The 20,496-nt window shown below is 42.1% G+C and overlaps 1 protein-coding gene across 2 annotated transcripts in view; it reads left to right on the forward strand.

Moving 5' to 3' along the window:
* Positions 1–20,496, forward strand: part of LOC139552795 (globoside alpha-1,3-N-acetylgalactosaminyltransferase 1-like) — a 55,364-nt gene that overhangs the window by 13,646 nt on the left and 21,222 nt on the right. For both annotated transcript variants that reach the window (XM_071364839.1, XM_071364838.1), the window contains 4 exons: positions 3,563–3,697; positions 10,774–10,825; positions 14,895–15,050; positions 15,677–15,801. In XM_071364839.1, coding sequence (XP_071220940.1) covers positions 3,563–3,697; positions 10,774–10,825; positions 14,895–15,050; positions 15,677–15,801 — 468 coding nt within the window. The remainder of the gene's footprint in view (positions 1–3,562; positions 3,698–10,773; positions 10,826–14,894; positions 15,051–15,676; positions 15,802–20,496) is intronic.

Below are 20,496 nucleotides of genomic sequence, written 5' to 3' on the forward strand. Positions count from 1 at the left end.
CCATGCTTTACGATTGGTATGAGTTTCTTCTGTTCAAAGGCAGTGTTTCATTTTCGTCAAACATGGCGTCTGGCATTGCGACCAAACAACTCCACCTTTGTCTCATCTGTCCAGAGCACATTGTTCCAGTAGTCTTGGTCTTTACCCAGGTGTTGTCTGGGAAACGTCAGTTGTGTCTTGATATTCTTTTTTGAAGAGCAGAGGCTTCTTCCTTCCTGACCTCCCATGTAGGTTTGTCCAGTCTCTTTCTGACTGTTGACTCATGCACTTCGACATTGATTGTGGCAAGAGATGTCTATAGATCCCTTGATGTTACCCTGGGGTTCTTAGAGACTTCTATGAGCATCTTTCGGCCAGCTCTAGGGCTGAATTTAGTAGGATGACCTGTCCTAGGTAGATTGCCTGTGGTCTGGAATTTTCTCAATTTATAGATGATCCGTCGGACAGTGAAATGATGTACTTCGAATTGCTTGGAATATGTAAAAAATAAATAAAATAAAACACTTTCCAGGGGTGTAGTTACTTTATCATATGACTATATACAGTGCATTCAGAAAGTATTCAGACACCTTCACTTTTTAAAAAACATTTTGTTATGTTACAACCTTATTTAAAAATTAATTAAATTGTTCAATCTACACAAATACCCCATAAAGACAAAGCAAGAAGAGGTTTTTAGAAATGTTTGCAAACTATTAAAAAAAAACTGAAATATAAGATTTACGTAAGTATTCAGACCCTTTACTCAGTACTTTATTGAAGCAACTTTGGCAATGATTACAGCCTCGAGTCTTCTTGGATATGATGCTACAAGCTTGGCACACCTGTTTTTGGGGAGTTTCTCACATTCTTCTCTGCATATCCTCTCAAGATCTGTCAGGTTGGATGTGGAGCGTCGCTGCACAGCTATTTTCAGGTCTCTCCAGAGATGTTTGATCGGGTTCAAGTCCGGGCTCTGGCTGGGTCACTCAAGGACATTCAGAGACTCACCCCGAAGCCACTCCTGCGTTGTCTTATCTATGGGGGCGGCAGGTAGCTTAGTGGTTAGAGTGTTGGGCCAGGAACCGAAAGGTTGCTAGATCGAATCCCAGAGCAGACAAGGTAAAAATCTGTCATTCTGCCCCTGAACAAGGCACTGTTCCTAGGCTGTCATTGTAAATGAGAATTTGTTCTTAATTGACTTGCCCAGTTAAATAAAGGTAATATAAAAATGTGCTTAGGGTTGTTGTCCTGTTGGAAGGTGAGCCCCAGTCTGAGGTCCTGAGTGCTCTGGAGCAGGTTTTCATTAAGGATCTCTGTACTTTAGCGTTCATCTTTCCCTCGATCCTGACTAGTCTCCCAGTCCCTGCTGCTGAAAACATCCCCACAGCATGATGCTGCCACCACCGGGCTTCACTGTAGGGACACTTGGCATTCAGGCCAAAGAGTTCCATCTTGGCTTCATCAGACCAGATAATCTGTTTCCTTTTGTCAAACTCCAAGCGGAGTTGTCATGTGCCTTTTACTGAGGAGTGGCTTCCGTCTGGCCACTCTACCACAAAGACCTGATTGGTGGAATTCTGCAGAGATAGTTGTCCTTCTGGAAGGTTCTCTCATCTCCACAGAGGAACTCTGGAGCTCTGTCAGAGTGACCATCGGGTTCTTGGTCACCTCCCTAACCAAGGCCCTTCTCCCCCGATTGCTCAGTTTGGCCTGGCGGCCAGCTCTAGGTGGTTCCAAACTTCTTCCATTTAAGAATGATGGAGGCCATTGTGTTCTTCGGAACCTTCAATGCTACAGACATTTTTTGGTGCCCTTCCCCAGATCTGTGCCTTTTACACAATCCTTTCTTGGAGCTCTACGGACAATTACTTCAATCTCATGGCTTGGTTTCATGCACTGTCAACTGTGGGACCTTATATAGACAGGTGTGTGCCTTTCCAAATCTTGTCCAATCAATTGAATTTACCACAGGTGGACTCCAATCAAGTTGTAGAAACATCTCAAGGATGATCAATGGAAACAGGATGCACCTGAGCTCAATTTCGAGTCTCATAGCCAAGGGTCTGAATAATTATGTAAATTACATATTTCTGTTTTATATATTTTTTTATACATTTGCATTTTTTTTTTTTTTTTTTTGCTTTGTCATTATGTGGTATTGTGTGTAGATTTTTCAGGAATAAATAATTTGTAGACTGCAAATTGACCGCAAGAAGCCCAAGCAGATATCATGTTTGACTAAAACACAATAATTTCAAACCTTGCTTACATTTGTATACAATCACGTGTCTCTCTATTATGCATGGGAATACCTGGAATCAGATTTCTTAAATTAAAATCACTTCGAGCTGATTTCCAGTTTTTTTTTAAACTGTATTTTATGTCCAACAATGAAAGTAAAAAATAATATATTTATTTATTTATTTTTGTCAGAAAACCTGCTGGCCAAATTCAGCCCGTGGGCCACGAGTTGGGGAACCCTGTTCTAAGGTGCAGGGTTTAGTAACTGGGTGGTAGCCGGCTAGTGACAGTGACTTTGTTCAGGGCAGGGTACTGGATGGATGCCGACTAGTGATGGCTATTTAACAGTCTGATGGCCTTGCCATAGAAGCTGTTTTTCAGTCTCTCGGTCCCAGCTTTGATGCATCTGTACTGACCTCGCCTTCTGGATGATAGCGGGGTGAACAGGCCGTGGCTCGGGAGGCTGAGGTCCTTGATAATGCGACATCCGTACCTGGTCAAGAATGTGTTATTGTCTGAAGCTGGGAAACTGGTCATTTGTTCTTGTCCAGACAATCTGAGCTGCTCAACCAGTCTCCACCTAAGCATCAAGCATGAGCTTTTTCTACCTCCGAAAGCTCCAAACAAACTTTAAATTTGCATTCAATAACCCACTAACAGTAATGGTAACTCTTGAACTGTTCAAGCGTTCCATCTATCTATACCTTTTCAACTATAACCATTTAAAATGTACATAAGTGAACATAGGTTTGAATAACAACCATGTGAATACAGTGGTAGCTATTCAACATGCTCCTGCTCCTTGGCCATTTTAAGCTACAAGACCAACTTTAAAACGTCCAGGCTATCCTAACCTTTAAATATTATAAACAATTAAAATTTTCATAAATTATCATGTCATTTCATGGATTCAATGCTAAACATAAGAACACAGTGGTAGACATTTTGAATGCTACTGCTGCCATTTCAGCTACAAACATTTTTAAAAACTATATAATTCTAACTATTTAAATGTGCATAAATTAGCATATAAACCCAACATCAATAATTGTCACTCTTAAACTGGGAAGCTAGACACCAAACCAACTTTCACATGTTCAGGCTATAATTTCTTATCAACCAACCAACCAACCAATCAATCAATCAATTAATGTTTTCATTTACCTACTTTTTCAACTATCATTTCTACTGCAGTCACTACCACTACTATAACTTATTGAAAAACCATAAATACTTTAAAACAAGGTAGTAAGCACACACAGTTCCTTCAGGAAATTTCATTTTCTAGTTATTATTACTGTTATTACTACCATTATTTATTATTATTATTACTATTCAGGAGGACTGACGTGCTGACTGTAACCCCATGGCTGGCTCCTATAGTCTGGGAGGGGACCTTCGACCCCCTGGTCATAGACGAGGCCTTCAGGTCCCACAACCTCACCATCGCTACCACTGTGTTTGCTGTAGGGAAGTAAGTCACAGATTCCATGTGTAGAAACCTGTTGCCAAGGCAATGTTTACATCACTTCCTATGTGTCTATGTATCACCTACAAGAAATGTCAAGACTGCTGCCACTAACACAAGCATGCACCTATCCACAAGTATTCACCATGCACCTATCCACATGCATTCACCATGCACCTCTCCACATGCATTCACTATGCACCTCTCCACATGCATTCACCATGCACCTCTCCACATGCATTCACCATGCACCTATCCACAAGTATTCACCATGCACCTATCCACATGCATTCACCATGCACCTCTCCACATGCATTCACCATGCACCTCTCCACAAGTATTCACCATGCACCTCTCCACAAGTATTCACCATGCACCTATCCACAAGTATTCACCATGCACCTATCCACATGCATTCACCATGCACCTATCCACAAGTATTCACCATGCACCTATCCACATGCATTCACCATGCACCTCTCCACATGCATTCACCATGCACCTATCCACAAGTATTCACCATGCACCTATCCACATGCATTCACCATGCACCTCTCCACATGCATTCACCATGCACCTCTCCACAAGTATTCACCATGCACCTATCCACAAGTATTCACCATGCACCTATCCACAAGTATTCACCATGAACCTATCCACAAGTATTCACCATGCACCTATCCACAAGTATTCACCATGCACCTCTCCACAAGTATTCACCATGCACCTATCCACAAGTATTCACCATGCACCTATCCACAAGTATTCACCATGCACCTATCCACATGTATTCACCATGCACCTATCCACAAGTATTCACCATGCACCTATCCACAAGTATTCACCTCGCACCTCTCCACATGTATTCACCATGCAGTTATCCACAAGTATTCACCATGCACCTCTCCACATAAATTCACCATGCACCTATCCACAAGTATTCACCATGCACCTCTCCACATAAATTCACCATGCACCTATCCACATGCATTCACCTCACACCTATCCACATGTATTCACCATGCACCTATCCACATGCATTCACCTCACACCTCTCCACATGTATTCACCATGCACCTCTCCACATAAATTCACCATGCACCTATCCACAAGTATTCACCATGCACCTCTCCACATGTATTCACCGTGCACCTCTCCACATGCATTCACCATGTACCTCTCCACATGCATTCACCATGCACCTATCCACATGTATTCACCATGTAACTATCCACATGCAGTCACCATGCACCTCTCCACATGCATTCACCATGTACCTCTCCACATGTATTCACCATGCACCTATCCACAAGTATTCACCATGCACCTATCCACATAAATTCACCATGCACCTATCCACATGCATTCACCTCACACCTATCCACATGTATTCACCATGCACCTATCCACATGCATTCACCTCACACCTCTCCACATGTATTCACCATGCACCTCTCCACATAAATTCACCATGCACCTATCCACAAGTATTCACCATGCACCTATCCACATGCATTCACCATGCACCTCTCCACATGTATTGACCTCGCACCTCTCCACATGTATTCACCGTGCACCTCTCCACATGCATTCACCATGCACCTCTCCACATGCATTCACCATGCACCTATCCACATGCCTTCACCTCACACCTCTCCACATGTATTCACCATGCACCTCTCCACATGTATTCACCATGCACCTATCCACATGCATTCACCTCACACCTCTCCACATGTATTCACCATGCACCTCTCCACATGTATTCACCATGCACCTCTCCACATGCATTCACCATGCACCTATCCACATGCATTCACCATGCACCTATCCACATGCATTCACCATGCACCTATCCACATGCATTCACCATGCACCTATCCACATGCATTCACCTCACACCTCTCCACATGTATTCACCATGCACCTCTCCACATGTATTCACCATGTAACTATCCACATGTATTCACCATGCACCTATCCACATGCATTCACCATGCACCTATCCACATGCATTCACCATGCACCTATCCACATGCATTCACCTCACACCTCTCCACATGTATTCACCATGCACCTATCCACATGTATTCACCATGTAACTATCCACATGTATTCACCATGCACCTATCCACATGTATTCACCATGCACCTATCCACATGCATTCACCATGCACCTCTCCACATGTATTCACCATGCACCTCTCCACATGTATGCACCATGCACCTCTCCACATGTATGCACCATGTAACTATCCACATGCATTCACCATGCACCTATCCACATGCATTCACCTCGCACCTCTCCACATGTATTCACCATGCACCTCTCCACATGTATTCACCATGCACCTCTCCACATGCATTCACCATGCACCTATCCACATGTATTCACCATGTACCTATCCACATGCATTCACCATGCACCTCTCCACATGCATTCACCATGCACCTATCCACATGCATTCACCTCACACCTCTCCACATGTATTCACCATGCACCTCTCCACATGTATTCACCATGTAACTATCCACATGTATTCACCATGCACCTATCCACATGCATTCACCATGCACCTATCCACATGCATTCACCTCACACCTCTCCACATGTATTCACCATGCACCTCTCCACATGTATTCACCATGTAACTATCCACATGTATTCACCATGTACCTCTCCACATGTATTCACCATGTAACTATCCACATGTATTCACCATGTACCTCTCCACATGTATTCACCATGTAACTATCCACATGTATTCACCATGCACCTATCCACATGCATTCACCATGCACCTCTCCACATGCATTCACCATGCACCTATCCACATGCATTCACCTCACACCTCTCCACATGTATTCACCATGCACCTATCCACATGCATTCACCTCACACCTCTCCACATGTATTCACCATGCACCTCTCCACATGTATTCACCATGTACCTCTCCACATGTATTCACCATGTACCTCTCCACATGTATTCACCATGTAACTATCCACATGTATTCACCATGTACCTCTCCACATGTATTCACCATGTAACTATCCACATGTATTCACCATGCACCTATCCACATGCATTCACCATGCACCTCTCCACATGTATTCACCATGCACCTCTCCACATGCATTCACCATGCACCTCTCCACATGTATTCACCATGCACCTATCCACATGCATTCACTATGCACCTCTCCACATGCATTCACCATGCACTTATCCACATGTATTCACCTCACACCTCTCCACATGCATTCACCATGCACCTATCCACATGTATTCACCATGCACCTATCCACATGCATTCACCTCACACCTCTCCACATGTATTCACCATGCACCTCTCCACATGTATTCACCATGCACCTCTCCACATGCATTCACCATGCACCTATCCACATGCATTCACCATGCACCTCTCCACATGTATGCACCATGTAACTATCCACATGTATTCACCATGTACCTCTCCACAAGTATTCACCATGTAAGGCGGTGACCCGTTCCTGTAGGTTCATGCTCTACAACATTCGCAGAGTACGACCCTGCCTCACACAGGAAGCGGCGCAGGTCCTAATCCAGGCACTTGTCATCTCCCGTCTGGATTACTGCAACTCGCTGTTGGCTGGGCTCCCTGCCTGTGCCATTAAACCCCTACAACTCATCCAGAACGCCGCAGCCCGTCTGGTGTTCAACCTTCCCAAGTTCTCTCACGTCACCCCGCTCCTCCGCTCTCTCCACTGGCTTCCAGTTGAAGCTCGCATCCGCTACAAGACCATGGTGCTTGCCTACGGAGCTGTGAGGGGAACGGCACCTCCGTACCTTCAGGCTCTGATCAGGCCCTACACCCAAACAAGGGCACTGCGTTCATCCACCTCTGGCCTGCTCGCCTCCCTACCTCTGAGGAAGTACAGCTCCCGCTCAGCCCAGTCAAAACTGTTCGCTGCTCTGGCACCCCAATGGTGGAACAAACTCCCCCACGACGCCAGGTCAGCGGAGTCAATCACCACCTTCCGGAAACACCTGAAACCCCACCTCTTTAAGGAATACCTAGGATAGGATAAAGTAATCCTTCTACCCCCCCCCCCCCTTAAAAGAGTTAGATGCACTATTGTAAAGTGGTTGTTCCACTGGATATCATAAGGTGAATGCACCAACTTGTAAGTCGCTCTGGATAAGAGCGTCTGCTAAATGACTTAAATGTAAATGTAAATGTAACTATCCACATGCCTTCACCTCACACCTCTCCACAAGTATTCACCATGCACCTCTCCACATATATTCACCATGCACCTATCCACATGCATTCACCTCACACCTATCCACATGCCTTCACCTCACACCTCTCCACATATATTCACCATGCACCTATCCACATGTATTCACCATGCACCTCTCCACATATATTCACCATGCACCTATCCACATGCATTCACCTCACACCTATCCACATGCCTTCACCTCACACCTCTCCACATATATTCACCATGCACCTATCCACATGCATTCACCTCACACCTATCCACATGCATTCACCTCACACCTCTCCACATGCATTCACCATGCACCTATCCACATGTATTCACCACGCACCTCTCCACATGCATTCACCACGCACCTATCCACATATATTCACCATGCACCTCTCCACATGTATTCACCATGCACCTCTCCACATGCATTCACCATGCACCTCTCCACATGCATTCACCATGCACCTATCCACATGCATTCACCATGCACCTATCCACATGTATTCACCATGCACCTCTCCACATGCATTCACCATGCACCTCTCCACATGCATTCACCATGCACCTCTCCACATGCATTCACCATGCACCTCTCCACATGCATTCACTATGCACCTCTCCACATGCATTCACCTCATGTGTTAATATCTTTGGTTGATGTTATCTACATCATAACCTCATTCATGGTGCCTGTCTGCATTATTCAAACCGTTCGCAAGTGGGGATTATGGTTGTGTGTCAACTGGCATCTTATTCCCTATGCAGTGCACTACTTTTGACCCGAGTCCCATATAGAGAATAGGTTCATGTTTGGGACACGCACTATAACTCTACACGGACTTCATATATTCCGAATAAGGCCATCTCATGTCACATGCATGCAGTCTGTCTCTAGCTGTGTCTTTTACATACACATTTCCCCCTGCAGGCACGCTTGCTTGTCCTACCTGAACATTTCACATGATTAATTATTTACAACCTGAATGTTTCACCTTCTTCTTTTCTCCATGTACATTTTTTTTTCTCCATCATTGAAGATGAAGTAACTTTAGTTCTGTCATTTCACATGTTGATGTACAGTACCAGTCAAAAGTATTAACGCACTTACTCATTCAAGAGTTTTTCTTTATTTGTACTATTTTCTACATTGTAGAATAATAGTGACGGCATCAAAACTATGAAATAACACATGTGGAATCATGTAGTAACAAAAAAAGTGTTAAACAAATCAAAATATATTTTAGATTCTTCAAAGTAGCCACCCTTTGCCTTGATGACCGCTTCATGAGGAATGCTTTTCCAACAGTCTTGAAGGAGTTCCCACATATGCTGAGCACTTGTTGGCTGTTTTTCTTTCACTCTGCGGTCCAACTCATCCCAAACCATCTCAATTGGATTGAGATCGGTTTATTGTGGAGGCCAGGTCATCTGATGCAGCACTCCATCAGTCTCCTTCTCGGCCAAATAGCCCTTACACAGCCTGGAAGTGTGTTGGGTCATTGTCCTGTTGAAAAACAAATGACAGTCCCACTAAGCGCAAACCAGATGGGATGGCGTATCTTTGCGGAATGCTGTGGTAGCCATGCTGGTTAAGTGTGCCTTAAATTCGAAATAAATCACTGACACTGTCACCGGCAAGCACCCCCACACCCTCACCCCTCCTCCTCCATGCTTCACGTTGGGAACCACACATGCGGAGATCATTCGTTCACCTACTCTGCGTCTCATGAAGACACGGCGGTTGGAACCAAAAACCTAAAGTTTGGACTCATCAGACCAAAGGGCAGATTTCCACTGGTCTAACGTCCATTGCTCGTGTTTCTTGGCCCAAGCAAGTCTCTTCTTATTATTGGTGTCCTTTAGTAGTGATTTCCTTGCAGCAATTTGACCATGAAGGCCTGATTAACACAGTCTCCTCTGAACAGTTGATGTTGAGATGTGTCTGTTTCTTGAACTCTGTGAAGCATTTATTTTGGCTGCAATTTCTGAGGTTGGTAACTCTAATGAACTTATCCTCTGCAGCAGAGATAACTCTGGGTCTTCCTTTCCTGTGGCGGTCCTCAAGAGAGCCAGTTTCATCATAGCGCTTGATGGTTTTAGTGACTGCACTTAAAGAAACTTTAAAAGTTCTTGAAATTTTCCAGATTGACTGACCTTCATGTCTAAGGATCCGTCCCTTTTTCAATTTTCACCGAAATTGACATATCCGATTCTAACTGCCTGTAGCTCAGGACCTGATGCAATGATATGCATTTTCTTGATACCATTTGACAGGAAACACTTTGAAGTTTGTGGAAATGTGAAATGAATGTAGGAGAATATAACACATTAGATCTGGTAAAAGATAATACAAAGAAAAAAACATGCGTTTTTTTCATCATCTTTGAAATGCAAGAGAAAGGCCATAATGTATTATTCCAGCCCAGGCGCAATTTAGATTTGGGCCATTAAATGGCAGCAGTGTATGTGCAAAGTTTTAAACTGATCAAATGAACCATTGCATTTCTGTTCACATTGTTGCATCAAGACTGCCCAAATGTGCATAATTGGTTTATTAATACCTTTCCAAGTTCATTACTGTGCACTTTCCTCAAACAATAGCATGGTATTCTTTCACTGTAATAGCTACTGTAAATTGGACAGTGCAGTTAGATTAACAATAATTTTTGGTTACTACATGATTCCATATGTGTTATTTTATAGTTTTGATGTCTTCACTGTTATTCTACAATGTAGAAAATCGTAAAGATAAAGAGTAGGTGTGTCCAAACCGTTGACTGGTTCTGTACATGTTTTTCATCTCTATTCTTCCTTACAGATACATTCGTTTTCTCCGTGACTTCTTAGAGTCAGCTGAGAAGCACTTCATGGTGAGAATCCAGAACTATCTATCAAATGGATTGACTGGTATTGTATAAAGAAGGTCCAGGGATAACAATAATATGTATATATGTGTGTGTGTGTGTGTGTGTTATATATATATATATATATATATATATATATATATATATATACAGTGGGGAGAACAAGTATTTGATACACTGCCGATTTTGCAGGTTTTCCTACTTACAAAGCATGTAGAGGTCTGTAATTTTTATCATAGGTACACTTCAACTGTGAGAGACGGAATCTAAAACAAAAATCCAGAAAATCACATTGTATGATTTTTAAGTAATTAATTTGCATTTTATTGCATGACATAAGTATTTGATCACCTACCAACCAGTAAGAATTCCGGCTCTCACAGACCTGTTAGTTTTTCTTTAAGAAGCCCTCCTGTTCTCCACTCATTACCTGTATTAACTGCACCTGTTTGAACTCGTTACCTGTATAAAAGACACCTGTCCACACACTCAATCAAACAGACTCCAACCTCTCCACAATGGCCAAGACCAGAGAGCTGTGTAAGGACATCAGGGATAAATTGTAGACCTGTACAAGGCTGGGATGGGCTACAGGACAATAGCCAAGCAGCTTGGTGAGAAGGCAACAACTGTTGGCACAATTATTAGAAAATGGAAGAAGTTCAAGATGACGGTCAATCACCCTCGGTCTGGGGCTCCATGCAAGATCTCACCTCGTGGGGCATCAATGATCATGAGGAATGTGAGGGATCAGCCCAGAACTACACGGAAGGACCTGGTCAATGACCTGAAGAGAGCTGGGACCACAGTCTCAAAGAAAACCATTAGTAACACACTACGCCGTCATGGATTAAAATCCTGCAGCGCACGCAAGGTCCCCCTGCTCAAGCCAGCGCATGTCCAGGCCCGTCTGAAGTTTGCCAATGACCATCTGGATGATCCAGAGGAGGAATGGGAGAAGGTCATGTGGTCTGATGAGACAAAAATAGAGCTTTTTGCTCTAAACTCCACTCGCCGTGTTTGGAGGAATAGAAGGATGAGTACAACCCCAAGAACACCATCCCAACCGTGAAGCATGGAGGTGGAAACATCATTCTTTGGGGATGCTTTTCTGCAAAGGGGACAGGACGACTGCACCGTATTGAGGGGAGGATGGATGCGGCCATGTATCGCGAGATCTTGACCAACAACCTCCTTCCCTCAGTAAGAGCATTGAAGATGGGTCGTGGCTGGGTCTTCCAGCATGACAACGACCCGAAACACACAGCCAGGGCAACTAAGGAGTGGCTCCGTAAGAAGCATCTCAAGGTCCTGGAGTGGCCTAGCCAGTCTCCAGACCTGAACCCAATAGAAAATCTTTGGAGGGAGCCGAAAGTCCGTATTGCCCAGCGACAGCCCCGAAACCTGAAGGATCTGGAGAAGGTCTGTATGGAGGAGTGGGCCAAAATCCCTGCTGCAGTGTGTGCAAACCTGGTCAAGAACTACAGGAAATGTATGATCTCTGTAATTGCAAACTAAGGTTTCTGTACCAAATATTCAGTTCTGCTTTTCTGATGTATCAAATACTTATGTCATGCAATAAAATGCAAATTAATTACTTAAAAATCATACAATGTGATTTTCTGGATTTTTGTTTTAGATTCCTTCTCTCACAGTTGAAGTGTACCTATGATAAAAAATTACAGACCTCTACATGCTTTGTAAGTAGGAAAACCTGCAAAATTGTCAGTGTATCAAATACTTGTTCTCCCCACTGTATATTTATTACATTCACACACAGTGCTGCTTGAAAGTATGTGAACCCTACAGGGCTGGTCATTATTTAGCTATAAAATATTAAAATAAACGTAAAATCCTTATCTAATCCCCAATGTGTAATAAAGACATTCCATGTAAATTACAGATCTTTAAAAAATTTTTTTTAACAAAAGCGGTTTATTTAACAGAAACTCAGATTTGATGGGTGAAAAAAAAAAAAAAGTGGACCCCTTCAATCAATAGCTTGTGGCACCTCCATTAGCAGCGATAACTTGGAGTAAACATCTCCTATAGCTAGTAATCAGTCTCTGACATCTGTTTTCAGAGATTTTTGCTATCTCCTTCTTATAGAACTCAGCCAATTGAGCAAGGTTTAAGGGGTGTCTGGCATGAACTGCCCGCTTCAGGTCCTGCCACAGCATCTCGATTGGATTTAGGTCAATCCAAAACACATTCTTTGGTAGATTTGCTTGAATGCTTTGGGTCGTTGTTTTGTTGGAAGACCCATTTTCGGCCCAGCTTTAGCTCCTTGACTGATGGCCTGACGTTCTGTTCAAGAATCTCCTGGTAAACCTCAGAATCCATGGTTCCCTTGACGATGTGGAGTCATCCAGATCCAGAGGAGGAAAGCAGCCCCAGATCTTGACATTCCCACCACCATGCTTGACTGTTGGGATAAGGTTATTTTGGTGATAGGCAGTGTTGGGTTGTCGCCAAACATAGTGGTGTTGATTGTGAACAAAAAGGTCAATTTTGGACTCATCAGTCCAGAAAATGGACTTTCAGAAACCTTCAGGTTTGTCCAGGTAGTCTCTGGCAAAGTTAAGACGGGCGGTTTGATTATTTTTTGACAGAAGAGGGTTCTTCCTAACAACACTCCCATGATGGGCATTTTGATTCAGTGTTCTTCTTATTGTTGAACCATGCACAGTTATCTGAGATGCAGCAAGGGAGATGTTATGTTTGTGTTGGCTTTTACCTGATTTCTCATTGTTTTTGTGGCACTTGGGGATATTTTGGAAGGGCGTCCACTTCTAGGCCGAGTTACTGTAATGTTAAATGCTTTCCATTTGTAAATGATTTGCCTCACATTGGACTGATGGAGCTCAAATCTTTTTTAAATGATTTTATAGCTTTCTCCAGACTGATGTCCTCTCACTGTCCTCGTACTAGTTGAGTATCTGGAGCATCAGCATTTATGGGTTCGATTAGAGGCTCAAAATGGCCAGAAACAAAGGCCTTTATTCTGAAACTCGTCAGTCTATTCTTGTTCTGAGAAATGAAGGCTATTCCATGCGAGAAATTGCCAAGAAACTGAAGATCTCGTACAACGCTGTGTACTACTCCCTTCACAGAACATCAGAGTTGCAAACAAAAAGCCATATCTCAGACTGGCCAATAAAAAGAAAGACGGGCAAAAGAACATAGTCACTGGACAGAGGAACTCTGCCTAGAAGGCTAGCATCCCGGAGTCGCCTCTTCACTGTTGACGTTGAGACTGTTGTTTTGCGTGAACTATTTAATGAAGCTGCAAGTTGAGGACTTGTGAGGTGTCTTTTTCTCAAACTAGACACTAATGTACTTGTCCTCTTGTCCAGTTGTACACTGGGGCCTCACACTTTCTATTCTGGTTAGAGCCAGTTTGCGCTGTTACTCAACTAGTCTAAAGAAGGACAGATTTATTGCTTCTTTAATCACAACAACAGTTTTCAGCTGTGCTAACATAATTGCAAAAGGGTTTTCTAAAGACCAATTAGCCTTTTAAAATGATAAACTTGGATGAGCTAACACAACGTGCCATTGGAACACAGGAGTGATGGTTGCTGATAATGGGCCTCTGTACGCCTATGTAGATATTCCATTAAAAAAATCTGCCGTTTCCAGCAACAATAGTCATTTACAACATTAACAATGTCCACACTGTATTTCTGATCAATATGATGGTATTTCAATGGACAAAAACGTGCTTTTCTTTCAAAAACAAGGACATTTCTAAGTGACCACAAACTTTTGAACGGTAGTGTGTGTGTATGTATGTATGTATGTATGTATGTATGTATGTATGTATGTATGTATGTATATATGTATGTATATATATATATATATATAATTTAGCAGACTTCTAAAAGGAATAAATCTGGACCCGTATTTATAAAGACTGCTGTAGGAGTGATGATGTAGGATTAGATCCTCCTGCCCATGTGATGTTATTCATTGGTCCAGATTAAATTAAATGTTATTACATTTAAATGTACTAAATATAACTCAATTTATTACAAATTCCATCCCATTCAATTTAATTGAAATGTGATTCCAGGTGGGGCTGGATGTGCACTACTACGTGTTCACCGACCTGCCCGGCGATGTGCCTAGCAACATGACTCTTGGTGTCGGCAGGATGCTCAGCATCGTGAGGGTGCCGAAGTTCGACCGCTGGCAGGAGATATCCCTCCGCCGCATGGAGCTCATCCAGGTCACACTTTATTCATATTATTACTACATTATGAGTTATTTCGTTTATTATTAATAATAACTATTAATATTATTATTATTAGATGATTATTATTATTATTATTAGTAGTAGTAGGGCGGTAGGTAGCCTAGCGTTTAAGAGCGTTGGGCCAGTAACTGAAAGGTCACTGGTTTGAATCCCCAAGCCGACTACATGAAACATCTGTCTGTGCCTTTGAGAAAGGCACATAACCCTAATTGCTCCTGTAAGTCGGTCTGGATAAGAGCGTCTCCTAAATGTTATTTGAATAAAAATTGGAACCTTTATTTAACTAGGCATTTAAATGACTAAATGTGAAAATTTAGTAGTAGTAGTAGTAGTAGTAGCTCCCTACAGATGTCCCAGCTATCAACAAAATATCAACTGTTGATAATAGGCAACATATTTCTAGGGTTACAGTTAAGAGGTTATGCCTATAGGGTTAGTGCATACCAGTTAGTTTAAATGTTGTTGACAGTAGATTGTATGGACTGTATTTTTATCATTTTAACCCTGCCTGCAAACCAAATTTACATCTGAGGACAATACATTTTGATTGATTGATTGAAGTTCTACTGAACATCCACCAACCATCTATTTGTGAGCAGACTGCCATTGAGGATCGCATCCACCGGGAGGCGCACTACATCTTCTGCCTGGATGTAGACATGAGGTTCCATGGCCGTGTGGGGTCCGAGGCGTTGGGGAGACTGGTGGCCGCCATCCACCCCTGGTAATACTTACTTACTTATTTACTTACTTACTTAAAGGGCCAGCATCCACCCCTGGTAATGCTTACTTACTTATTTACTTAAAGGGCCAGCATCCACCCCCGGTAATACTTACTTACTTATTTACTTATTTACTTAAAGGGCCAGCATCCACCCCTGGTAATGCTTACTTACTTATTTACTTAAAGGGCCAGCGTCCACCCCTGGTAATGCTTACTTACTTATTTACTTACTTACTTAAAGGGCCAGCATCCACCCCTGGTAATGCTTACTTACTTATTTACTTAAAGGGCCAGCGTCCACCCCTGGTAATGCTTACTTACTTATTTACTTACTTACTTAAAGGGCCAGCATCCACCCCTGGTAATGCTTACTTACTTATTTACTTATTTACTTAAAGGGCCAGCATCCACCCCTGGTAATGCTTACTTACTTATTTACTTAAAGGGCCAGCGTCCACCCCTGGTGATGCTTACTTACTTATTTACTTACTTACTTAAAGGGCCAGCATCCACCCCTGGTAATGCTTACTTACTTATTTACTTAAAGGGCCAGCATCCACCCCTGGTAATGCTTACTTACTTATTTACTTAAAGGGCCAGCATCCACCCCTGGTAATGCTTACTTACTTATTTACTTAAAGGGCCAGCATCCACCCCTGGTAATGCTTACTTACTTATTTACTTAAAGGGCCAGCGTCCACCCCTGGTGATGCTTACTTACTTATTTACTTACTTACTTAAAGGGCCAGCATCCACCCCTGGTAATGCTTACTTACTTATTTACTTAAAGGGCCAGCGTCCACCCCTGGTGATGCTTACTTACTTATTTACTTACTTACTTAAAGGGCCAGCATCCACCCCTGGTAATGCTTACTTACTTATTTACTTAAAGGGCCAGCATCCACCCCTGGTAATGCTTACTTACTTATTTACTTAAAGGGCCAGCATCCACCCCTGGTAATGCTTACTTACTTATTTACTTAAAGGGCCAGCATCCACCCCTGGTAATGCTTACTTACTTATTTACTTAAAGGGCCAGCATCCACCCCTGGTAATGCTTACTTACTTATTTACTTAAAGGGCCAGCATCCACCCCTGGTAATGCTTACTTACTTATTTACTTAAAGGGCCAGCATCCACCCCTGGTAATGCTTACTTACTTATTTACTTAAAGGGCCAGCATCCACCCCTGGTAATGCTTACTTACTTATTTACTTAAAGGGCCAGCGTCCACCCCTGGTGATGCTTACTTACTTATTTACTTACTTACTTAAAGGGCCAGCATCCACCCCTGGTAATGCTTACTTACTTATTTACTTAAAGGGCCAGCATCCACCCCTGGTAATGCTTACTTACTTATTTACTTAAAGGGCCAGCATCCACCCCTGGTAATGCTTACTTACTTATTTACTTAAAGGGCCAGCATCCACCCCTGGTAATGCTTACTTACTTATTTACTTAAAGGGCCAGCGTCCACCCCTGGTGATGCTTACTTACTTATTTACTTACTTACTTAAAGGGCCAGCATCCACCCCTGGTAATGCTTACTTACTTATTTACTTAAAGGGCCAGCATCCACCCCTGGTAATGCTTACTTACTTATTTACTTAAAGGGCCAGCATCCACCCCTGGTAATGCTTACTTACTTATTTACTTAAAGGGCCAGCATCCACCCCTGGTAATGCTTACTTACTTATTTACTTAAAGGGCCAGCATCCACCCCTGGTAATGCTTACTTACTTATTTACTTAAAGGGCCAGCATCCACCCCTGGTAATGCTTACTTACTTATTTACTTAAAGGGCCAGCATCCACCCCTGGTAATGCTTACTTACTTATTTACTTAAAGGGCCAGCGTCCACCCCTGGTGATGCTTACTTACTTATTTACTTACTTACTTAAAGGGCCAGCATCCACCCCTGGTAATGCTTACTTACTTATTTACTTAAAGGGCCAGCATCCACCCCTGGTAATGCTTACTTACTTATTTACTTAAAGGGCCAGCATCCACCCCTGGTAATGCTTACTTACTTATTTACTTAAAGGGCCAGCATCCACCCCTGGTAATGCTTACTTACTTATTTACTTAAAGGGCCAGCGTCCACCCCTGGTGATGCTTACTTACTTATTTACTTACTTACTTAAAGGGCCAGCATCCACCCCTGGTAATGCTTACTTACTTATTTACTTAAAGGGCCAGCATCCACCCCTGGTAATGCTTACTTACTTATTTACTTAAAGGGCCAGCATCCACCCCTGGTAATGCTTACTTACTTATTTACTTAAAGGGCCAGCATCCACCCCTGGTAATGCTTACTTACTTATTTACTTAAAGGGCCAGCGTCCACCCCTGGTGATGCTTACTTACTTATTTACTTACTTACTTAAAGGGCCAGCATCCACCCCTGGTAATGCTTACTTACTTATTTACTTAAAGGGCCAGCATCCACCCCTGGTAATGCTTACTTACTTATTTACTTAAAGGGCCAGCATCCACCCCTGGTAATGCTTACTTACTTATTTACTTAAAGGGCCAGCATCCACCCCTGGTAATGCTTACTTACTTATTTACTTAAAGGGCCAGCATCCACCCCTGGTAATGCTTACTTACTTATTTACTTAAAGGGCCAGCATCCACCCCTGGTAATGCTTACTTACTTATTTACTTAAAGGGCCAGCATCCACCCCTGGTAATGCTTACTTACTTATTTACTTAAAGGGCCAGCGTCCACCCCTGGTAATGCTTACTTACTTATTTACTTACTTACTTAAAGGGCCAGCATCCACCCCTGGTAATGCTTACTTACTTATTTACTTAAAGGGCCAGCATCCACCCCTGGTAATGCTTACTTACTTATTTACTTAAAGGGCCAGCATCCACCCCTGGTAATGCTTACTTACTTATTTACTTAAAGGGCCAGCATCCACCCCTGGTAATGCTTACTTACTTATTTACTTAAAGGGCCAGCATCCACCCCTGGTAATGCTTAAAAAGACTGCAAAAACATCCAAATACATCATTTTAGAAACGGAAAAGCTCTCAGTATATTGATGCAGGTTTTTAGATGTTGTACAGATGAAATTGTGTCATTACGAACTTTATCCGCGACGTTATATTACATTTTGTCGATCGACACCTCTCCATCCATTCTACAGGTAAATGCCAAAATAAAGGAAACATTTGAGTAAATGAGGGATACAAAGTGTATTGAAAGCAGGTGTTTCCACACAGGAAAATGATGGAGTATTGTGTGTAGATTGATGAGCATAGTTATTTTTATAAAATGTTGAATAAGGCTGTAACGCAACAAAATGTGGAAAAAGTCAAGGGGTCTGAATACCTTCCCGAAAGCACTGTATATATTTACAAAAATATATGGGGGATTGGAAGTGATGCAGACAATTACATTGATGGAAACTACAATCTATCTGCAATATTAAAGCTGATCTACCCCCTAAACAAAAATAAAAAAAATATGTGCATGACTCAATTTCATGTGTACAACATCTAAAGACCTGCATCAATATACTGAGAGCCTAAAATGACTTATTTGGATGTTTTTTCAGCCTTCGGTGATGTTTTATGGGCGCCCCCATACTGCATAACGAGGATGAGGAAGTGATTTGTTGTTTAGGGTAAGTTTATCAAAATAAAAATGTGCCTCTAAAAAAGCCCTTCTCCTTTAACTTGAACTTATTGCAAAATGTAGATTTCCGCCTAAATATTGTAGACATATCCAAAAGTAACTGTTTTTCATAAACAATAACTAGTCATTTGTGTAATTCTGCATAGTTCCAGGAAGGTCTGGAACTTGCCGTTCTGGTAAACATAATTATAAATTGCTCACTTTTAAGGACACAAGCTCAAGTACATAGTTCAAAATTATTAAATATAAAAAAAATAATGTGATTTGTTTTCCCTATTCAACAAAAATGGAGAATGACTGAAAGGCTTTATAAATATATTAACAATCAAATTATAAATGACTTACTATAAGATTTCATCTTTCTTATAACGGTAAACTTATTATGATTGTATTTAGTGACAGTACAAATTTGGCCCCATTTCATAAAACTGACGACAGATAATTTTCTACCAAGAGTCCTCTGAGCGACAAAAAGACACCATTCGAATGTCTGCAGACTCGTTAAAACTTAAGCTTTACTTACAAAGTGATTTTGTCCCTATGTGACCACGAGAAAGTGGTCGTGTTTCAATTCTATGAAATGATTTAGTACTTTTTCTATGTTAAGAGCTCTAAATACGTCTGAGAATATCACAGTGAGATAAAACCGTATTTGCTGAATTCAGTAGACTGTCCCCCTTTAATATACCGTCTCCCAGGCTGGGCTCGTCGCTCAGAGGCAGATGAAATCGATTCTTTGTCTGGATAGGCCAGAAACTGTGACATGGAGTATCAACAGGATTTTCCATCTGTTGCTACTCTACAGATAGTTTGTTGATAGTTTAACCATCTGTTGATAAGCAGCTGCTTGCTAACGTTACGGTTAGGTTTAGAATATGGGTAACGGTTGAGGTGAGGGTAAGGGCTAAGGTTAGGGTTAGTAGATAGTTAGTTAGTTGAAATGTTACTGATAGTCTGTAGATAGTACATTTGTAGGTGCTCTACAAACTATCTAAATAAAGTTTTACCGTAACCTTAGTAAGGGTATGTTCCTGGTTAAATAAAGTAAC

This window comes from Salvelinus alpinus, chromosome 24 (genome assembly GCF_045679555.1).
Source record: "Salvelinus alpinus chromosome 24, SLU_Salpinus.1, whole genome shotgun sequence".
NCBI lineage: Eukaryota > Metazoa > Chordata > Actinopteri > Salmoniformes > Salmonidae > Salvelinus > Salvelinus alpinus.